Genomic DNA, 21,941 nt, shown 5'->3' with positions numbered 1-21,941 from the left:
AGGCCATACGGAGCATTTGTGCTGTTCTTCCAACCATGGATTTACTGCTTTCAATAAACACTGCAGGCTCTGGGATCTGCTCTTTAATGCAAAAAGGTTGTGTCTTATTTTCAGTGTCGACTCTGGAACTCCTCCAGCTGGTGTCTGTGAATGCAGAATAGCGTCAGTAACTACCGCCATTATAAATCCTGTTGCAACCTCTCTTTAACTCTCTGTTGCTGTGTCAAATCTTGGGGCACTGTAGATCCAGAAGAAACAAGTAGACCTGGTACACTTCACTCCTAAGTTTCTCTTAAGATACTGAGGTTCCTGCTGCTTTGTATACATGCATATGTTATTGTCCTGGTTTCGGCTGGGATAGAATTAAATTTCTTCCTAGTGCTGTGATTTGGATTTAGTATGAGAAGAATGTTGATAACACACTGATGTTTTCAGTTGTTGCTAAGTACCCTCCTAGTCAAGGACATTCAGCTTCCATGCGCTGGAAGAGGCTGGGAGGGAGCATAGCCGGGACACCGGAATACCCCAGCTGGCCAATGGGGTATTCCATACCATGTGACATCATGCTCAGTATATGAATGGTAGGCGTGTTCCAGGAAGTAGCGATTGCTACTTGGTTATCGGTCAGTGCAGGTGGTGAGCAGTTGCATTGTGCATCACTCATTTTGTATATTCTATTATTATTATTATTATTATTATTATTATTATTATTATTATTATTATTATTATTATTTTCCCTTCCTTTTCTGTTCTATGAAACTGTCTTTATCTCAACCAATGAGTTTTTCTCGCTCTTTCCCTTCTGATTCTCTCCCCGTCCCACTGGGAGGCGGGAGAGGGAGTGAGCGAGCGGCTGTGTGATGTTTGGCTGCCTGCCGGGTTAAACCACAACAGTTATGTGCATATATACATATGTGTAACACATGATGTTGTGGTGGTGGTGATTTTTAAGTAGTGTTTTAAGTGGACACAGATCATGTTAATTAGGTTCAGCTTTGCTGTAATCTGATGCTGTGCCCATGCTCAGTTCTGGAATGTGGTAAGATTTTTGGAATAATTCCTTTCGTAAGTATTAGAAATGCTTTAAGGATGACAGACATACAAAAAGTAATTTGTATTTCCAAAGTGCTTTTGAGTATGTGTTCAATACTCCAATTATTGCTGTGGAGCAACTCTACCCACATAGTGAAATCATATCTAATTGTTACGGACACAAAGCTGAGATGTTGCTGGACACATTATATGCCAGCATTCTTAAATAGTGATGGTAACCGTGCAGAACCATAACTTTATTTTTGCTTACTGAAAACAAATGTAAACTTTCAGTTTGATTTAGCAGCAGAACTGTGGTGAATCAGTTGCTGGAAATCAGAATAGACTTGGAATCTCCTTCAGGGCTATAGGTGGTTTTCACCTGTTTGTTCTGATAGTAAATTCCAAACAAAGTAGCCATTTATACAAGGGTAGTTTGCTTTATTGAGCAATTGACTTGTCATTAACCTGCATGTCTCTTTGAAGAAGAAATATACAGGAGAACTATTTGTGTGTATTGGCCAGTGTTTCTAAATCAATAAGCACAGAGTTCTGTTTTGCAACATCTAGTGAAGTAGTTAAGAATTAACTTCAAATCTGGTTCTAAAGCAATTGCTAGAGCAATTTGCAGTGATGGGATGCAGATAGTCCTTGTTTCTCCTCCCATGTCCTACCATACTTTTTAAAATACCATATCCGATTAGCATTTAGATTGTTGGACAGATTGATTTCACTAAACCTGAATATTAATGGATATCCTCTTACTGTGCCAGTGTACCTTGCTGCATAATGGTTTTCAACTCTTTCTAAAAACCACAGTTACATGGGATAGGTATTCCAAAAACCTAACTACTAGTAATGCCTCAGCTGAGGTCTCAATTCACTGCTTGTAACCCTATGTTTCTCTGTAAATCCCACAAAGATGGAAGGTGACACCCTCCTGCCACCCAAGCAGTCTTTCCAGAACTGTGTTTATAGTGGACGTGGTCCCATGAGATGTCAGGGCTTTACTGTGGGTGTTACTCTTGGCATGGGTTACATTCCTTTGTCAGTTAAGCTCAAATTCAAGTGAGTTACTTTGCATGAGGAGGAAAGGATTGTCTTTTCTGCAATGAGTTGAAAAGGGAAAACTGCTGGCTCCACAGCCCAGCAGCTGTGCTTGGGTAGGAGCACATCGGCAGCAGTTCAGAACTGATAGGAAGGAATCCTTGCTAGCCTCAAGAAAGGGCCACTTCTCACATCAGAAGCTTCCATTTCCTTTTACTGTAGTCAGAATAATGACACTATCTTATAAAAAGAATAAAGCTAAGAATGGGTTCCTAGTTGAACGCTTAGTGGATTTAAATCATGTATGGGGATGGGGAAGGCAGGATTTTGTATCTGAAAGGCTGTTTTGCTCTAACTTCTGATATGTAACTTAGTATACTGTTAGGAGTCTTGTAGAATCAACCAGGGTAGCACATGCAAAGCCATGTTGAGGCTTCTGTCTTTCTGAGAAGAGTAGATAATAGATTGTAAAAGATGTGCATGGCTGGGCATGATAAGTGGTAGAGCTAACATCTTCCTGACCTGCTCTTAGAAGGCATATGACTTGCTGTAACTGAACCTTTGTAAGTCTCTGTCCTCTCCTCTCTTGCCCTTCACTCCCTGTCCGTCCCACCCAAAAAACTTTGGGAGTTAAAGGGTGGTGAAGGAATGTACAACAGAATCAAATATTTTTCTCTCAAACAATCTAGACCCTACAAGAATGTGAACATTTCCATGCTTGGTATTTTCTCCCTGATAAAAGGACACTTTCTTTAACTTCCTAATAACAGATAACTCCATGTATGTGTGTGTTCCTATCTTTGAGGTAAGTCTGTATTGACATCATAAGGCTCTACTTCTGCATTTAGTTCCTGGATTTCTATGACGAGTCAAGCAATAATGGAATTTTATTTTATGCTGATTCTAGGAAATGACTAATTTTTTGTGGTCAGCATTACATTGTCAGTTATTAAAGCTTAAAATGATGTAGTCTTGGTGGTCAGCGCGTTCCTTAATTTTGATGTGAATGTTATGGTATTGTCACTTTTTTGTTTTCTAGGATGATCTTGCAAAAGGAAGGTCCTCGTTCTCTGTTTAGAGGGCTAGGTCCTAATTTAGTAGGCGTTGCTCCTTCCAGGTAAATGAAATAATTTTGATGATATTTTGGTTGCTGTATGTTATTCACAGGATTTAAGATCTATTTGAAGCGAGTTTTTGCATCTGCAGTTGTACATACTTAATAGCAAATAACCTTTGATTCCTGGGGTAACTTCATTGTCTGAGAAATTAAGCCACTCATGTACACCGCAGCTCTGGTCCCACATCCCTGCACCAACTGTCTCAGCATTTACTATCCTATATGCTACTATAATAATATTTAATATTGTACACTATCCCTTATGCAGAGTCTTGTCCAGTTAAGAAGGAAAATGCTTAAGGAGTTGCACATGTAAAGTTTGTGCCTTTGAAAATAGAAAGGTAGATTTAGCTTTCAGTTAATCCATCATCTTCAGGAAGCAATTGTGTGACTGTAGCCTTAAAACAGTGGGTTTTTCTTCCTGAATTCTGGTGAAGCACAGGCTACTGTTCCCCTGCGGTAGGAAGCCTGTTCTGAAACTTCAAAAAGGGCAAGACTGAGTAGGATGACACGCTTACAGCTGTCCCAGAGGAAGCAGATCCAGCAGTGAGCTGGACTCCAGGAGTACTGCGGCAGTGTCAGAGAGTGCAGCGGCTGAGGATGTAAATCTGGTTTAATTGGTAGTGATATTGCTGCTGTCAGTTGCTCTGCATCAGCACAAATGCTCTAGCTACTTGGCTGGTGCTGGCAGTCAGAGTGAGGTGCAGGTTATGCCTGAGTTTGAATTGATCCTCACATACAAGTGTTAGCCTAAGTTCAGTCCAAAAATAGGAGAATACCTAAGGAAGAGTATGGAAACAAAGCCGTGTAAAACTAAATAATAAACTTAATCCTGGAAGAGGCTACAGTTACCTTCTGGCCCATTTTTATTCCCTTCTATTCTATTTAAGAGAAGTGACTTTATCCAGGGGGAATATATTCCACAAAGATTTTACTCTTCCCTTGACTTAGTGCCCTGCTTTTGCGTTTGTTTTTTTTTTGGTCTGAACAGAAGACATTATTATGCCTGTCTCCTGCAGGAGAGAGGACTCCCCTACCCATTTGGGGAGTATCTTAATTTTTCTGGTTTAAGGTCTTTGGATGCTTCTGGAAAATTTTATTAAACTGGACTTTCCATTCAGCATTGATCTGTCTTCTACTTAAATCTGACAGATGAGGTGTTGCTCTGTGTATCTTCTGCATGAAGAAGAGAAAAACATAATTCAGGAATTGGAGTACTTTTATTTTAGCAGAATTTTTAAGGAATTAGGAATACTTGAGATATTTTCTGATGACTAATTTAGCGTTGTTTTTTGGAAAAGCTGAAGTAATTCCAGTAGCTTTCTTTGTTCTTGACACCTGTGGGGTACTTCTTAAACTGAAAAGCCTGTACTTTTGTTTGATAGTCCAGTCTGAATCTGAATGTTCAACATTGCTGTTAAAAAAATAAAAATCAATTTTTACATGGTAATGAATTCCATTTTATAAGTGACTATCCTCAATGAAAAATACCCTCAATTGCAAAAAAAAATTTTTTTTTCCCAGTAAATTTTGTTATATCTTCTAATTCCCTTTCCTTCCCCCAGGTGAAATACTTAGCTTGTTTCCCCCCCACCCTTTGTTCATACTAAAAATGTCAACTTGGTATAATGTGTGAAGTCTTATTTATAAGCACATCCTCATTCCCCTCCAGCTGACTCGGTCTTCATCCAGTACTTCATTTCAATTAAGCATTAGCTAAGTGGATTTAACCGCAGATCTTTGTTTAAATAAGCTGTAGAGAAGCATGTTTCATAATATATCCAGTATACTTAACTGAGTTCAGATTCCATTTTAGAAATTACACCTATGAAGCAGGCGGTTTATCTTTTTTTATACTAGAGAAAAACATGTTTGCACAGCTAACGAGGTTAATGTTCTGTTCATGAAAACTTGCATGTTCATTTTTTTTTTCTTGTAGAGGGTTATCTGTAAGTTTAAAAAACAAATGAGTTAGAACCTTAAATGTGAGTTTTAAATGTGCTTAAAATAAGTTTTTTAGCTTTAATGGATGAAAACATGCCTTTTTCCTAATATATTACATTGACATATTCACTTTTATGTCTAGCTTTGTCTTGATACAAGCCCACAGACTTGAATGTAGTACAAGTTTACAAATCTTTTTCTCTGTAGTGTATTCAGAGAAAAAAGCTATGTCTGTTTAAATACAGAACTAAAGAAACAGCTGTTCTAGCATTCAAAATATAAATATAACTACAAGTTACAAAGATAACTGCAAGTTATCAATATTTACATTTTGAATGCTATTAAGTGTGCTGTTTGGTTTAAAAAAAAAAGCTACATACTTGCTAGTTCTCTTGACATTGTAATGCTATTGAATTGAGTTTATGTGCATTAGTACAAATTTGATCCATTATTGAAGACATACAGAATTCTGTAATTCCATTTAGTTCAGCAGTGTTTGGCTTCCCTGGCTAAACTTCCTAGTGTCACAAAAATCACTGCCATATTTCTAATTATCTATCCTTCGCTCACCAATTGTTAATTGGAGCTGTTTTGGAGGGAGAAGTTGTAAAGTACACTTTTTTTTTCCCCTCTTCGTTCCTAGATTAGTCCCACTACTTTGCAAGCATTATTCCTTGAATAGTTTTCCACTTAGGAAATAAGGCTTGAACCACGATCATCTTGAGTTAGTGAAGTTAGGCACTGCTCGTAAGGATATCAACACACAAAACATAACTTCGATTTTGTTCTAATTTTAGAGCGATATATTTTGCTGCTTACTCAAACTGCAAGGAGAAATTGAACAGTATTTTCAATCCAGATTCTACCCAGGTACACATGATTTCAGCTGGTGTGGCAGGTAAGGATCTGTAACTTTTTAGCTTCATTCTAGAGTCCTATCTACAAATGAGAGGTGGCAATAAATGTGGAAAAAAACAAAACAGAAAAAGTTCAGTGATTGAATGATCTCTTTATGTAGCGGTTACCTTCTTTGGCCTCTCATTAAACAAGCTATCTGGAGAATATATGTATGAAACTTTGCACTTAGTGTTAATGAAGGTGTGAATAGTCTTTTCTAGGAAGACTTGCTTTCCTGCTTTCTTGATTGTAAATTTGTGAAATATAAAATGAAAATTTTCAAAACAGTAACTTCTTGCTCTGCAAGCTATAAACAACATTGTTTGCACTGAACTCTGACTTAATGCTTCTTAATCTGTTTTTTTAATCACTTTTTGTGTTACAGCTTTGTACATCTGACTTATTTTTGCCTTTCTGAAATACACCTACAAACATTTGTATAAACTGTATGTAACACCCCCTCCTCCTTTGCTCAAATACCAGTCTGTGAAGTTTGCTCTACCACTAAAGTGACATAGAAGAGCAGATTTCTGTAGTTTTCATGTATTTTCATCTCTGGAAATTAATTCCTACTTTAAATCTGCAGTGTAACTTTGGTATACTTCAGCAGCTTGATTTGTATATTCTGTGCTTTGGGATCATTAACAAGGGGAGTTAAAGGCAACTGAGCTGAGTTACGGTTATGGACTTGTGCTGGGGAAATCAAAACTTGGGCTGGCAACACTTTGCCTATTGTTGCCTGTGTCTTTCCTACACAAAAACAAATTTTCAAAAGTTTTTTTCTGTATAGGCCATAGACACGTCACAGGTGAATTCTGACAATTTTATGGTAGCCTGTTGAAGTTTCTAATTCCCATCAAATTTTACAGCCGGTTATATAACGTGAGTACTAGCAATCTGGAATGGACTGCTAAAGGTGATGCCAGAGTAATGAATAGGATTAGTTTTCTATTTGATACTTGCTAATAATCTGATGCAAAGAAATTGTTACATAGCATAGAAAATTTAAGTGACATTAGCTTTGTACTTTAATGCTCATCTCTAGTGCATAATGTACATCTTTAATGTATGCTAATGCTCATCTCTAGCACATGAGAAATGTGATGGCAGTTTTTAATCTTCTGACTTACAGGTATAAGGAGAGCCATTTTGTCTTAAATGAGCAAAATAAGGTGCTCAGATGATGCAGTATTTTTCTATCACCTGGAAATGTGTGTTTTGTTTGTAGGTGAACAGCATGGGGAATGAGATGGAAGGGGATTTCATGAAAAGTTTATCCTAACCAGTTAATTGCTCCAGAAACCCTAATTACATAATTCATTTTTCTTGCCTTCAGCTCTTTGTCAAGGGGATAAAACATATCTTTAAATTCTGGGGGGGGAGGGGGAAGTACAGGTAATACAAACAAGTCTATCCTTAATTGAAGACAACTTGTGTAATTCATGCAATGCTGCAGACAAATAAAGGTTCAGAGTGTTCCTTATCTTTGTAAGTTGCTGCCCTCATTCCATAATGAAAAGAACATTTATGGAGATGTGCTGTAGTGACTTTTCCCAAGTGCTTGCAGACACAGACTGTAGTTTTTCAAGGAGTTCTGTATCTGCTTATTGACTTGCTTCCCTTCCAGAAGGTTGGTATTAGCATTTGTACTTATGACTGTAGGAGACTGGGGTAAATGTATTTGAGCCTTAATTGCTGTTTGACTTTTTTTTACATTTGTATACCAGCTTCAATATTGAACACTTTTGTGGCTGTTATCTTTCTCACACTTACCTAATTCTGCAGTTGTATTCCTAAACCATATAGCCAATGAAACTGAATGCCCAGTGCAGGTTCACGCTGGAGGTCACAATTTTCTTCCCTTTGAAATGGTTTGGCACTGTATACTACAGACATTCTCTGGAAGACCTTTAAAAGAAGGTTCTTTGACAGACAATTTCTTGATACTCATTACTGGCGGTATTCTGATTTATATGTAAAGGACTGTAGCTAAAATTAACAGTGCTTTCTTGGGAACATGCTAACCATGTTTTTGTAATTCTAATATATTTCAGAAAATGCACTTAAACCAGCTATTAACAGTTTTACCTGCAAGGTTTGTATTGCTATATGATGCAAATCAACTTAAGGAAATGGCAAAATAACAGGGACAAGATTGAATGTGAGCTTTTAATTGGTTGACTTAAACAGGTTAACCTTAAAGATCACCATAATATTTGCTCTGGAACTTAAGATTTCAAAATTGGCAAGGTGGATAAACACTTTTAATAATTAGCAAAAAATAATCAGTATTGGTTTTTTTCTTTTGCAGCTGCCAATGGTTTCAGTAAGGAATTGAGTAACTCAGTCTTAAATGAGGGATTTTTTTGTTTGGATATGACCTTTCTGTCACATAAAGGCTTCTAATACCTAATGAGCATGAGGTGGTGTTTGCACTTACAAAGCTTTTCCTGTAGGTTGCAAAATACAACAATGATGCAAAAATACAATTTTTAAAAATTCTTTAACTTATTGTTGTATGAAAGTACTGTAAGTAGTGAATTTCAGTCAACTTTAAATATTGTTTACTTGTATCATATGTTGATGTATAAATATCTCAGGCTAGACTGATGTCATTGTTAAATAAGGATTATTTTATGCAAATGGCATTTTTGGGAGCAAGAATCTAAGGTACTGTGTTTTAAGCATTTTTGTTTGGTTTTAGGCCTGATTCTTCCTTCTCAAGATAAAACATATATTTTTGGATTTATTAAGATTCTTTTAGTAAGTTTGTTTTGTCTAAGGAGGATGAATTATGCTGCATATTAGTAACTGATGCCTTATGCAATTAGAAATTAATGTTTCTCTTGCTGTGTGCTAGCTTCCAGCGTATAATTCATGTCACCTTCATACCTAAAATGCCTATGTATCAACATGAAGAAATACTTGGCAATCTTTTTTGCTTTCTACTCAGTATATCACATGATTCTCTTTTTGTGAACTTGAACAGTGAATACGTCTGAAGCATACTACAAGATTGAGAATGTTTGCTAGTGTGAAGATAGTTTATCTCTGTATATTTCACAGTTAGGCAAAATTCTCAGATTCATTATAAACTCTGCCTTCTCATTGCACTTGCTCAATCTCTTTTGCCACAACGGAGAATAAAAACTTCTGTAGAGAACTGAATGAAATACTTGATTCCTGTATGGCTTTCTGATTTGCCTTTTTAATGATTCATAGCCTCATTCAGACAACATGGTTCCAAATCTGCTGCAAAACTACTTTGCCTTGTATACTATTGCCGTTCTTTCTGGAACTCTACTGGCAAAACAATCCAAGTGTAGATTTTTTTTTTTAATTTAAAAAAAAATTAAAAATTGGGACCACTTTATTACTTACAGAGATACCATACTTTTGTAAGTTTGAAGTAGTACGTACACAGTTACTTAATACCAAAGAAAGTGCGTATTTAGTTCATTGATTACTGATACTAGAAAGTTTGATTTCATAAGGCATCTATCTTTTTCAGTGCTAAGACAAGGCTAGCTTTTTTGAATGATATTTGGGAGGGAGTGAGGAAGAAGGAGGGTTCACTTGTAAATTTGGTATATAGGTAAGTATTTGGAGATAAAAAATTGAACTGCTGCAAATGAGCAGAAATTTCAGTACTCAGTACATTTTACACAACTATTTTAATATCTGTGGCCTGTTCTGATTATTTTTCTTTCTTTTTTTCCTAAACTTTTACCTGAAAACAGTTAGATCTCACAATAACTAATTCACAAATCCTTCCAATGGGATTCGATTTGTACACATGTGTCTGATGAGGTCACTGCTTGTTGTTATGATACAGAAAAGCCTGTGTCTATTTTAGGCATTTACTGTACATTTCTCCCGTGAAAAGAGTGAGATCGTGTCATCTCATGCTCCCCATCCGCAGGTCACTTCCTGCAGAAATATGGACTAACTTAAACCTCGTGAGTACTGAACTGAGCGTCTCTTGCAGCCTCTAGTGTAAGAACCACACATTGGGTTTGTAATATCTATTAAATAAACAAAATAAGGGGAATTCACTTTCTTTATCTTGAACTCAAATTATGTGCATTGTGCAAAGACATCACTTCTTAACTCTGTTAAGAGTTAATTTTTTTCTGTGCAGTTCAGGGAAAGGTGGAAAATACCTTTCACTGATAGCTGCTGCTTTACTTAGCTCTGGCTAATTGAATGTGTCCCTACTGGGTTAAACAAGGCCAGGCCTTTTATTTTTTTTCAGTGTCCCAGAGCTGCCTTTAAAGTGCTGCAGCTGATATTCTGTGTTGTCACATTATTTCAAAGACCTCTTTTCTTTTCCTTTTTTTAATATGTATACAATCTTTTTTCTGTCTCTTTGTTTTCTCTTTTGGTTTGTTTTTATTTTACTACTTTGAATTTTAATTCAGCATTTCATATTCACATGCGTCTGTATCAATTACATTGGCTTATAGATTAAAAAAAAACCCTAACCTTTGAAATGTGATGCATAATAGGAATACCTGGGATCTTACCTGTCAGTAGCTGATATAGCTCAAAAAGTAGATTGAGATAATTCTTTCCATCTGAAACTGGGATACAATTTCATAGAAGAAAATAAAACAGAAAAGTACAGGAGTTTCTGGTATTGCCAAATTGATATACACTTCTAATGAATCTGGAATCTTAATCTTTCTTGAGGATACAACACACTGATAAGCATTGTAAAGCATTATAAAGTTCACTGAGACTTCTAAAAAGAAAAAAAAAAGGGGGAAACAATTATAGAGGTTCGTAGTAATTGTTGGAAGACCCCACCTTTATTTTTTGACAGGTACTTTTGCTATAGATTTTCTGTACTTAAAAAGAAAAGCTTATCTTATCAAAGATCCCAAAATTCTGGATGTTTCATGTGTTGGAATGCTTTCCTTGGTGTCAGCATCACTCAACTCTTAATTTATTTTTCTTTTTGCACTAACTGAATTTACTACATTATCTGTAAGAATTGAGCTGTAGTCGTTTCATCCTGAAACCTGAATTATTGAAGGCTCTTTGATTTGAAAGCTTTGGTTCGAATTGTCATGCTATTTAGGCTTACGACAGCCCTAGGGAAGAAAACTGGCTATGCTGCTAAGTGTCTGATCCTACTGTTAGGGGTGCTATGCTTAAATAATGTTCAGAGCAACCCAGGGAGTGCAAGTTCGGACAGAGTAAGTTGTGTCCTGTGCCAGCCATGCTTCACTGGCAATTTCCAATATACTTTTCCCAGCCTGCTTAGAAGTGTCAGGCTGCTGCTGTGGGCAAATAGAGTCACTACTGCCACTCAGCCACTGCCTCTGAACTCACCTATGTGTTTCCTGTTCCAGATTTAGGATCTACAGAGACCATTTTTTTGGGGTTGAATAGGAAGGAGAAAGAGCTGAGCAGATAATGCTGTAACATACAGTAACAAAATTCCAAAGCATGTAATTTAAATTGGAATGCAAAAAACTTTTTTGTCTTGTTCACTTGTAATTAAGAACTAGGAGGGACTTAAAAGCTTGTTTTTTTTATTGAGAGAGGTGTCTTTCCTGGAAAATGCATGGTAGGGGAAGTTAGTTATTTTTCCCCACCTTATTGAAAAGCCTTAGTTGCAGTCCTATGCATTCCTAGTGCCCTTGACTGCACTATAGATATGGAAAGATTCTGATTTGAAGTAAAAGAAAATTAAAGCTTTCTTCTTTCTTAATGCTAGTATAAAGAAATAAAAAATGCAAGAACAAGGTTTCCTTTCAGTTTAATTAAACCCAGGGTCAAGTGCTGCTGGAATCAGTGGAGTTTCTGTGGCATTAAATGACAGGTCAGAAGGGCTCTGGCTAGTTGAAGTGCAGAACCTTTTTTGCAGGTGCAATATGTAAAAACAACCTGTGCCTTGTTATGGCAGAGTAGTTCCCTGATGCTTTGAGTTTTTACACAATTATTTGCCTACATGAAATACAGGTAAAAAACACTTTCGGCTTGTTAGGATTTCATTCCATCATATGAAGGACATATATGTACCTAGACATAGAAGAAAAGAGAGTAATGTATTGGGGAGGGGGGAAGCCAAATCCAAACCTTTATTATCTACCCAGTGAATTTACAGGAAGTTACTTAGTTAAGAGGTTTGAGTCAGTTTAAAAATCTATTTAATCAAAAGATTAAACTGAAATCCCTAATGTGGTTTTGCTATTTCGGCACAGAAATATAGCTAAATTAGTAGCTGCTTAATAGCTGCTGAATCTCATAGTGTGTCTTTAGAACTGTAACTGAAGATCCGAATGACCTATGTAAGATTTGGGGTGGGAGGTAGAACAAACCTTAAAACAGTTAAGATCCCCTGGCATTTCTCTGAGTATTGCAGTCATTTGTGTGCAATGTAAACCTAGATTGTGATTGAACAGAAGTAACATGTATGCAAGCAGTTCTGCTAAATATATATATTTATGTAAGCTGTTAATGATATCCATAAACAAGCTTATTGATAGCCTGTTCGTTGTATAAGTATTGTGCACCAGATATGCACTGAACAAGGTAACTCTTTGTTGCTTTCCCACAACCCCAGTCCATTCCCTTGCAGGAGGGCAGCATGTCTTTGTAGTGATATACAAGTGATGTGTGTCACTTAGAAAGCAAGTGTCTAAATTTATCATCTCTTGCCTGGCCATGTTCCAGCTCTTCCCTCTTCCTTTTCTCTCCTGCAGACATGTCACCTCATTAATGGTGCACGTGTGGTATTACAATTCTAGATGGTTTTTTGTTTTATTTTTTTTTTTCAGAGCTGCCTTTCACTTTGCTCTCTTTCTCTCCACGGTTGTGCAGAAGTAAGAGTGATTCTTACTTCTTTTCTTTATTTTTTTAAAATTTGTTTCCTTTTCTCTTTTTCTTCCTTTTCTTTTTCTTTAGTGCACTGAAAATCAAAGCTTTAACCCTTAACCCTTATGCAAGCCCGAATAGTTGCTGGCTATCTGGATAGTTAGAAGTCATACTCTTTACTTTAACAATTTAAACACTCATATCCTTGTAAAAGTTTTTCTGGGCCAACCAACAATCTCTGCTTTGAATACTAAATAAAACATTAGGGCTCAAATTTAACTGCTCTTTATAGTTCAGTATTAAAAGGTCTCTTAACTTCCAGTAATACATGCCTTTTAACTGCACCAAAAGTAGCATTTATTCAGTCTGCATGCTTTTAAACTCGGATTGTATTTCAGGTAGCAAATTAAATTGACGCAATGTTTTATACGATCTCAAATTGCTATAGCTGTATCTGCAATGCGTTCTTATTGACATGTTTTCCAAATTGCCTAATATTAGTCTAGCTAGCTTTGCTGTTCTATCGTGTCCAAACAGGGTTGGTATGATTAGATAGGCAGAGAAATGTACACAATTTGGCTTATTTTATATGGGCTGTCTCTTGCTAAGAATCAAACTTACTCAATATTAATGTGAAATTAAAAAATAAGCTAAATGTTTATTGGCTGTATGGATTCATAAAATAACAGTAAAGGGCTTCAATGGGTACTTTCTAAAAATCAGTATAGTCCGAGTTTTTGCATCCACTGTACCTTACTGTGTGCATTTCGAACTTAGATGCAGTTGCTCTTATGATACTATCACATCTAACTTTTCTTTTTAAATATTTTAGGTTTTACTGCGATCACAACAACTAATCCCATTTGGTTAGTAAAGACACGATTACAGCTTGATGCAAGGTAAGAATCTTAATAAGAGAATCTACTAGTGACAATGGGAAATCTCAGTCCTGTGATAAGACTTCACTTATGTGTTGTGAATCTGTTCTGCATCCCAAAATGGAATGCTTCTTTAAATATCTGATATTTTGAATTAGGAAGTTGATGCTGATTTATCTACAAGTTACAGTATCATTTTTCTCTATTTTAATCTCTGTGTTCTGAGGCATACTTGAGGCACTGTAGTAGACTGGCCAGCAAATTTGGAATAAATTACAAGGTTAACAGCCTCATTAAAATAATGTTCTTCCAACCATATGCTTACATTTTCCTTCAGTAATACATTCTCTTTGGTTTTAGCTGTTGAGCTAAACATTCCTGAAATAAGGTTTTATAAGTATTTTAGCAAAAGTTTAGAAAAATGCCTGAAACGTCCTGGTTTTCATTTTTTACACGCAATGAGCTCTAACCTGCTATAAAAAGGGGAAGACTGCTTTCATGGATCCAAACACAGGAATTGTCCTAATGCAGGATAGTCAATAGAAGTTGTTCAGACTTATTATAGAATCAATTACAGAACCTGTTTATTATTGCAAAACTTGTATAATTTTATGCAAATAAAGAGGAAGAAAGACTTTATTCCCATCTATTTAAAAGTGTAGGGAGAGATTGATATGATGCAAGTGTCTCAATGTAACTGTCTTTTTCATTTTTATAGACTTTCTTACTGAAAACTTAGCATGCAATATAAAATTCTTCAGCCATCCTAAATACATAAATAAGCCACATATTCCTATTCTGGAGATCTGTTGGACTTCTGTATTAAGTGCATATTAGGATTTTTCCTCGTAGCAGGCATATTGTCAGCTGCAAGGTGACCATAGTAAATATATCCCAGAACTAGTTTTGCCATGAGATTTTTTTGTAATGCCACCATATGATTGCAGTGATAATTCCATGACTAATTCCAAGGGGTTTTTGGTGTTACGTGCAACCTGATGGCATCTTGTGCCTCTGCTTGTTTTTTACTGATTGATCAGTTAAATTGCTTAAACTATAGGGCTTTAAGGAAATTAGGGAAAATTATGGATTGTTTGTGCACACTATTTCTGTACATCATATCAAGTACATTGTTCATGTGGAGACCTGAAGAAGGAAGTACCTTCTATCTTTGTGTAGGACACTGCAATTATGTAGACTAATTTACCACCTACTGCATTCTCTGCTCTTCTAATTCAGTTGTTATTAGAGGCATAAAAACACTTGGCCTGTGGGATTATCCTGGCCTGATCTTGTTTCTATTGAAGTTCTCAAAAATTCCACTGATCCCGGTAAGAGCTGGAGAAGGCATATTTTTTTTTCAAAGTGAAATTGCTTTGGCCTTCAAGGCAATGTTGTACATCTTGTGCATCAGAAGAACAAATTCTTACAGCAGTGCATGTCAGTGTACCAGGGACGTAGGGATTGGGGTGCCTCTGGAGCTGGCAGCTGTAGGTCCAGCTGCTCTTCTCACCAGTTGTTCTTTGACTTTCCTTTGGTTGTCAGCAGATCAGCGCCAGCCCCCCGGTCCTCTGCAGCATTTGTCAACTAGCTTACTCAAGATCTGATTCACAGCTATGTGTGCCCACTCTTTTCTTAATTGTGCTTGGTATCTTGTTTCATTGCTGTCTGACATTGCAGGTTCAAACCATCAGGACTTAAGTTCTGTAATCTAGTGATGCCTCATTCTACTTGCATAATAGCTGCTGCCACTGTCTGTCTTGCTTTGACAATATCCATATCAGTTATCGTAACTTCTTACAAGGTTATTTGCTGTATTATTCTGCGTGACTTGCTCACTCAGGAGACCTCTGCTGGCAGAATCCATATGCTTCAAGTGCCTGCACTCGCTGCTGCAATGAAGCGTATTTTATATAATTTTGTAATGGTTTTGCATAGCTGTGTAATGGTTTTGCATATGCATAACTCAATTCAGTAAGCAAGCTAAAATGGGAATAAGATTTTATTTACCAAATATTGGTTGATACAGTCATGTCTAATGAGCATTTTCCTTGACATCAGCAGTGGCTTCATTGAATCAAGTAAAAGCTACCTGTATTACATTGGTTGGTGTGCTCCCTTTGGATATCCTAATTGTTTGCTGATAGCTGTGATGCTGTGCGGCCTGCTGTTTGAACTCTTAGGCACTGCTTTCATGTTCGTATGCCTTATAACTATATAATCCTAAAGGCTGTACTGCAAGACCTGTGCTTCTGGAACAGGATGGGTAATTGCCATTGCTGAAGGCCTTTGAGACTTTCACTTCAGGTTCTGTGTGTTCTTAAATGTATCTGGATTGGAGCCCCTCAGCATCAGTGCGAGATGTTTCCTAAGTCCTCTTGTCACTCAAGCAAAACTGTTTAATTATTTTCCAGTCTCAAGTCGCACCAGCTTGATGTCTGTCTTGCTCTCTCCTTTTTAGGAATCGTGGAGAAAAGCGAATGAGTGCTTTTGAATGTGTCCGAAAAGTTTATCGATCAGACGGTATTAAAGGCTTTTACAGAGGAATGTCGGCATCCTACGCAGGCATATCTGAGACTGTTATTCATTTTGTTATTTATGAGAGTATTAAGAGAAAACTACTGGAGTATAAGACTGCTTCTGCCATGGACAATGAGGATGAATCGGCAAAAGAAGCTTCGGACTTTGTTGGAATGATGATGGCTGCTGCCACTTCCAAAACTTGTGCAACATCAATAGCATATCCCCATGGTAAGTGGGGCATGTACAGCTGAGAGCCTGAATCAAATTGATCAAAGGGAGTCTTTTCAGTGATATTTGTAGCAGACTTTGGCTCACTTGCTCAAGAACTATTTCTTTGTCTAAAGCTTTTCACGTCAGATTCAGCGAGTCAACATGAGTATAGTATTCAGAAATGGAAGTATTTTTAAGTGGATATCTAGCATTGTCTCTTCTTAGGCAATGTTTATTTTTCCAAGGGATTTGCCAGGGTATGGCCCAAAGTACTTAAGGAGAAGGTTCTTTTTCACTTGGAATCTCTCTATATACTCAGCAATTTCACATAATTTGCCAGCAAGTTCTTGTCCCCCTTCTAGGAAAACAGGCTGCCTAGTTTTGTTTTCAGTTGCCCTTAATTTTCCTGCAAAGTAGTTGTGTATACATTAAGTTTGTTAATGGATTGAGTACTTCATTAGTGGCAACTTCCAAGCTAAAATGAAAGCCCAAACAACAGTCCTCCTCTGGATTTTAACTAAGTAAATGAACTTTCCTTGCTTAGATATCTAATACTGCCAAAAATTTAACTTGTTTTCCCTCTTACACATACTTGGTTTGCTTCTCTGTTTGTCTGAAAAGTGGTGAATGTAACCACATGTGGTTTTCTTTGTACAGAGGTTGTACGAACAAGACTAAGAGAAGAGGGAACAAAATACAGATCTTTCTTCCAGACACTATCGTTGCTTGTGCGAGAAGAAGGGTATGGATCCCTCTACCGAGGTTTAACTACACATCTGATCAGACAGATTCCAAACACGGCTATCATGATGTCAACCTATGAAGTGGTAGTCTACTTGCTCGATGGATAGCAGCATGATAAGGCTTCCTAGAAGAAGGTGGAAGACTGAAAGACTGGAGTGGACCACTGAATGTCAATGCCAATGTGGTGGGCAAAAGGAAAGTTATATCACAAACATGCAGCTATGGACAAAACAGAAGGTTGATTGTGGGCAACTATGAGTAATTTTGCTGCCTTATTTTATGGTCTCTTGGCAATGTGACAAATGGGAACTGCCTCTTAGGGAATGCCTTTATACATCTTTTAATTCAAAATTGTTACTTTCTTTTCATCTGTTAATCTAGACAAGACCATTCAGTCATCTTCAGAGACCTGATGGGTGAGGGAGGGGCGTAAAATGTATTCTTGGGCAGCCTTATTCACTCCTCTTAGTGATTGCTCTTAACTACATCCTTTTTGTTCTGTTTTACTGCACAGTAACCTGTTGGAAGAATGGGGAAGACAGTAGTTTCGTACCTTTCCATACCTTTCCATACCTGAAACTTCCATTCAGTTGCTCTGAAGATTCATAAAGAGACTGAGGTAGTAGTCAGTGTGTAAAGTTTTCCATGTTGCTACCTCAAGAAAAAATATGGCGCAGGGACCCAGAACAGAGTTATTTCTTCACTACAAAAGGTGAAACTTGGGGAGTTTTTTTGGGTTTTTGGTTTTTTTTGTGTTTTTGGGGTTTTTTTTAAGTTTGAGCAGTGTTGTACTTAGTGAGAGAGGATCTGATTGTTGAACTCTTCAGGTTATCTGTTAATATGGGTGTATGTGGATTTCTAGTTCTGCTGCATCATCCTTTTTTCTTTTCTGGAACTTTCCTTCCTTAAGTAAGACAGACCTATGAAATGTTCTCCTGTATCATCAGTTTTCCTTGCCAACCTGTCAGGTCACCCACACAGCTAAGGAAGAATTTGCTGAATGCTACTTCATAGCCTTTTTAAGCATTCTTAATGTGATGAGGAATCTCAACTAGTTCAGCCTATTTGTGAAGACAGGATTCACTCAAATAGTTTCATGCTACCGAAGAACAAACTGTATTACCCTAAAATGTCTGGCAAATCCTGACTTGGATTACTGGTATCTATATGGGAATACAGGGAGAACACATATCACCATGGCTAAGGCGACCTGAAAGCAGAAAACAGTTGAAGTTGTGATAGATCTTTTCAAGTGCAGATAGCCTGTGCAGAATGATGGAGAAAATTGTAATTGAGATTTTCTTGTAAGCATTCCCCTTGATAATTGCTGTATCACTTCTTCCAACTTGAGCCTGTGTACTGAACTGCAGCTGACAGTATAACCTTGTCCTCCAAATTGTCTGAATATTCAGGCATCGTTTTTGTTGTTTTATAAACCAATTGCAAAACAATGTGTTGCGTTCAGCAGTGAGGCTTAGCTAGTTTATTCTGTCATAATTTACACGGTTTTCCAAAGCCATACAGCTGGAGTGTCAACATCGGAAGCTTAATGTTATAAGAACTTGTACAGCTTTCCAAACAGAAACCTTTTATCTGCACCTTGAGTACTTCTCAGTCTGCATCCATGATCCTTATGAGGAAGATGATCATTATAAATTGGGGGCAATAGCTTTCTACATATAAATGCTGCTACACTGGTGTGGACGGAAATGTGCTATCAACTCTTCCAGTGTGGTACTTTAGTGCACTTAAACTGTGCATTGTGTGCAATGGCTTTATTTTATGAATGACTCCTTATGCACTTTGTGGCCGCCTTATGGCTTGTGACTTTTCTTCCTCTTACTGGTTATCTGTAGTCAAACTGTGTTCAAAACATGCAGTTTGGTTTTAAACAAAGCATGTGGTTTGATTTCTGTGTAAGCTGTGCAGGATAAAACATTTTATGCTGTAGATCGTAGCATCTCTGTTGCAGTAGTTCTGTAGGCTGTATGTAAAAGCTCGAAGCTTACAGAACAGTCAGTCTCGGTTTTGCATACTTGCTCTCCTTTATTTTGGCCCTTGTCATGTTCTCCACACAGTGTCAAAGTATTTGAGTACTTCGTGTAATTCCCTGTACTAATTGCTCATCTTTCTAAAAGCCATCTATAGTATGTACAGCAACCTTGCAGTGGAGGCTTAGCTGTATTGACTTCCTTCTCCTTGGAAAATGTTACCTTACCTTTTTAAAGACAGGTAGCATGGTCTGTGATGTGACCAAAGGTAAACTTGATTGTTGAAAGAAGTGAGGGGAGTGCTTACATGTGTATTCTAAAGTGGGCTTTTTCTAGTGATCTCTCTAGAAAAAGTTTGGAGCATTCATGACTCTGACCTAAGTCTTGCTGTGATGCCATTGTTCAGATAACTCAACTAAGTCAACTAAGTGCAGGAGTAGCTACTTACTGTAATTTTTGTTCTATAGAAAGTGGATTACTCTTCAGACTATCCAGATTATTCAGTCTTAGCTAAAACTTAAATTGGCAAAGACAATATGCAGCTTTGGAGTTCATGAATACAATTAACATTTGGTTTAGCCTAGGCTTCATGGGAGTTACTCTCCTCTGTTTATTGGCTACATTCTCCCTTGGTTACATGTTCATCTCCCATTAATTCATGGGGTACCATGTGTGTGCCTTTTCTGGGTGAGAACAGACCCCCTGGAGTAGAAAATGTTAACAAGGACAATTGAATATGGGAGACAACAGCTAAAAATAGACAATCAGCTTATCATTCCACCTTTTTAATGGGTGTTTAAGCAATGTTTTAAACTTGAGGTGTGATCTTCTTTTTGGCTTGATTTACATAACAAAGCATAAACCCAAAGTTTCTTGGGATTTTTTGTTATTTTTAAACTACCAGTACATACAAAGTTACCTCTGAAATATTTCCCAAAGATCTTTAAATTATTTGTATAGTTTTCTTGATATTTATTATAAAAATTCAAAGGGAATAAGAAGATGCTACATTCAGTAATATCCTTAACTACAGAACTGAAAGGAGTGCATTTAAACTTTCTTGTCACTTAAATGGTCATCTTGATTTATATTTGAATGTAGTGTATTTATGTCACACTTTTCTGTGCTAGAGGCAAAGGTCTTGGATGTCTGAAAAACTCTCAGTAATTAGTTTCCTCATACTTGCCTAGATGAAACTTAAATGTTATTCAAGCTGTTAATTTTGATTTGGCAACCAGTTAGATTTGGGAAACACTGTGAGACTGCAGTTTCCTGAACCAGACAAAAGATGGCACTGGAGCACGCGTTTATCAGAGGGAAAAGGGGCTCCTCTGCCAGGGCCTGGCTAGCTCAGTGTGTTACAGTGCACTGGTTGTCACTGAGTGTCTGTGGCATATTGGGGGGATGTGGCAAGGGTGGCCTGAGTTTGGAAAGCCATAAAAAAATAGATTTCAGTGAATGCAGTCACATTTCGCACCCCCTCTGTTACCCATTCAGTCCCTGTAGTGCTGTGTGAAAACAGGTGAGTTGTGTGTTGCAGAGGGCTGAGCCTAGCCTTCAAACTGATAGGTCTGCTGTTTTCTGTCTGAATTTCTGATCTGCTAGCCTATGTTGTTTTAAGTAGGTTTACACTAGGAATTTATGGAGTTTTTTGGTTATTTTAATTGTAACTGAAACGTCAACCTGTCCACTTGTGTATTGACCTTGCACCTATCTATTTCTCTGTTTACATAATGCACTCCATGTATTTCCTTTCAGATTGAGGGGTTTGTTAATGACAGTTTCTGCTATTCTGTTTTTGTTCTTACAATGACATTTGTCTTATAATGACATTCCTCAGACTGTAGCATTTTAAAAGAATGCTTCCAGAGACAAAAGATTGGAGAGCCTTTATAAATGTTGCTTCCTGTTTAAACTGTTTAAATTTGGAAAACAAGCTGAACACTGAAGTGTGCCTAGGTAAATGTATTACTTCTTTAACTTTCTGTCTGTTAAGACTCAGTTATGTAAGTTTTCAGTTCTTCTATTTAAGAGTCTGCCTACCCTGCATATGTGAACATAATTATGCCCTCGGAGTCATAGCTAAACACTCACAAATGACGGTTTGAGAATACTTCAATGCTCATGTGAGGTTTGCTATTATTCTTGCATACATGTAGTTGGCTGTAAACTATGTACATTTACTCTGTATTTATATAGTTAACTTTTTTGTTTGGATTGCTTTAAACTTCAAAGCAAATTAAAATTATGTGCTTCTATTCAAATGTTGCCTTCTGTGCTAAACTGTACACTATTTTTAACCTTTTAATTTTTTTAATATTGATACATACCAGTGTCTGGACAGTTGTAATTAAAAATGAGCAATTCATTAGGAGAGCCCAGTGAATCATTTTATCTTGTGCCATTTTATAGTAGCTGAAAATAATGTATCTGTATTGTACCTATAATACGTGATTTTTGGAGGGGTTTGTGGATGATTTAAATTAGTTGGATGTATTCTTGCAGTTGGGTTTGAATACTGTTACCTCTGCAGAACTAAGTGTTACTGTCTGTCAACTGAGATTCATTAAGTAGTGATCGGAAAACTCATGTCCATTTAAAGTGCCAGCTAGCACAAACTGCTGCTGACAAAAATGAAGGGCAGTAATTCCTTAAAATGTTCAGAATTAATTGCATGTGCAGTTATAACTAAGTCTTTGAATCTGAAACATTATTAGATATCGTTTCTCTTAA

General features: G+C 37.1%; 1 protein-coding gene across 2 annotated transcripts in view; it reads left to right on the top strand.

Moving 5' to 3' along the window:
• The window catches only part of SLC25A36 (solute carrier family 25 member 36), a 34,535-nt gene extending 13,063 nt beyond the window's left edge, over positions 1–21,472 (top strand). For both annotated transcript variants that reach the window (XM_075158152.1, XM_075158153.1), the window contains exons 3-7: positions 3,119–3,196; positions 5,938–6,038; positions 13,695–13,761; positions 16,202–16,491; positions 17,131–21,472. In XM_075158152.1, coding sequence (XP_075014253.1) covers positions 3,119–3,196; positions 5,938–6,038; positions 13,695–13,761; positions 16,202–16,491; positions 17,131–17,324 — 730 coding nt within the window. In that variant the 3' untranslated portion in view covers positions 17,325–21,472. The remainder of the gene's footprint in view (positions 1–3,118; positions 3,197–5,937; positions 6,039–13,694; positions 13,762–16,201; positions 16,492–17,130) is intronic.
• Positions 21,473–21,941: the final 469 nt, after the last annotated feature.

The sequence above is a fragment of the Calonectris borealis genome, chromosome 9 (genome assembly GCF_964195595.1).
Source record: "Calonectris borealis chromosome 9, bCalBor7.hap1.2, whole genome shotgun sequence".
NCBI lineage: Eukaryota > Metazoa > Chordata > Aves > Procellariiformes > Procellariidae > Calonectris > Calonectris borealis.
This window is presented reverse-complemented; position numbering and strand designations above follow the sequence as displayed.